Below are 758 nucleotides of genomic sequence, written 5' to 3' on the forward strand. Positions count from 1 at the left end.
CCGCCTCACAAATGGCCTCCAGGTGCAGGGCCTCCAGTTGATGGGCCATCTCCTTGCGCCGCTGCCGGTACCAGCCGTCAAAGTTGGGGGACTTGAAGAACCGCCTGTGAGTGAGGCAGCAGCCGTGGGGCTGACCCGTCACGGGGTGGGGACGGGCACCCTGTACCCACCAGCAGCAGGAGCCCAGGTCCCGCACTGGCGTCCACCCACCTGTAGAGACCCAGCCAGTCACCCTTGAGGACGCAGGTGAGCTGGGGCCCCGCCTGCTCCAGGCTGCACAGGAAGTCCTCCTGGTGGAAGGGGCGGACCTGGGGAGGGGTCTGAGACAGGGGCCAGGTGAGCCCTGGTGCCGGGAGGGAATAGCCTCCCAGGCCCGGCACCTGGGCTGGCCAGGACCCTCCTTGGGACACAGCCTGATCCCCCCATCCTGCTGGGAAGACCCCAGAGGGGCGGCCTGGAGCCCTCTGCGTGGCTCCATTGCTCCGTTCTGTAAGGGACAGTGGTAGGTGTGGGGACGGCCTAGAGCCTGGGGACCCCAGCACCATGACCTCCTCCCCCCCCAGAATCAGGACAGGAGCCACCTCCCAGTCTCGCCCAGAACCTGAACCCCACCTTCCAGGGCGTGATGCTCTTCCGCAGGGGCATGAGGCTGGCCATGTAGTGCTCCTGTGGGGGGGAGTGGCCTGGGCCTCAGCCTGGGGTCTCGGGGTCCCCGCCCCCACCTGCCCGCCCTGGGCCTCAGCCTGGGGTCTCGGGGT

General features: G+C 68.6%; 1 protein-coding gene across 1 annotated transcript in view; it reads right to left on the reverse strand.

The window, feature by feature from the left end:
- Positions 1-758, reverse strand: part of DENND6B (DENN/MADD domain containing 6B) — a 7,150-nt gene that overhangs the window by 1,216 nt on the left and 5,176 nt on the right. The window contains exons 13-15 of the mRNA XM_014549187.1: positions 613-666; positions 211-320; positions 3-104 (exon numbers count right to left, since the gene is read on the reverse strand). Coding sequence (XP_014404673.1) covers positions 3-104; positions 211-320; positions 613-666 — 266 coding nt within the window. The remainder of the gene's footprint in view (positions 1-2; positions 105-210; positions 321-612; positions 667-758) is intronic.

The sequence above is a fragment of the Myotis brandtii genome, unplaced genomic scaffold (assembly GCF_000412655.1).
Source record: "Myotis brandtii unplaced genomic scaffold, ASM41265v1 scaffold537, whole genome shotgun sequence".
NCBI classification, from domain to species: Eukaryota; Metazoa; Chordata; class Mammalia; order Chiroptera; family Vespertilionidae; genus Myotis; species Myotis brandtii.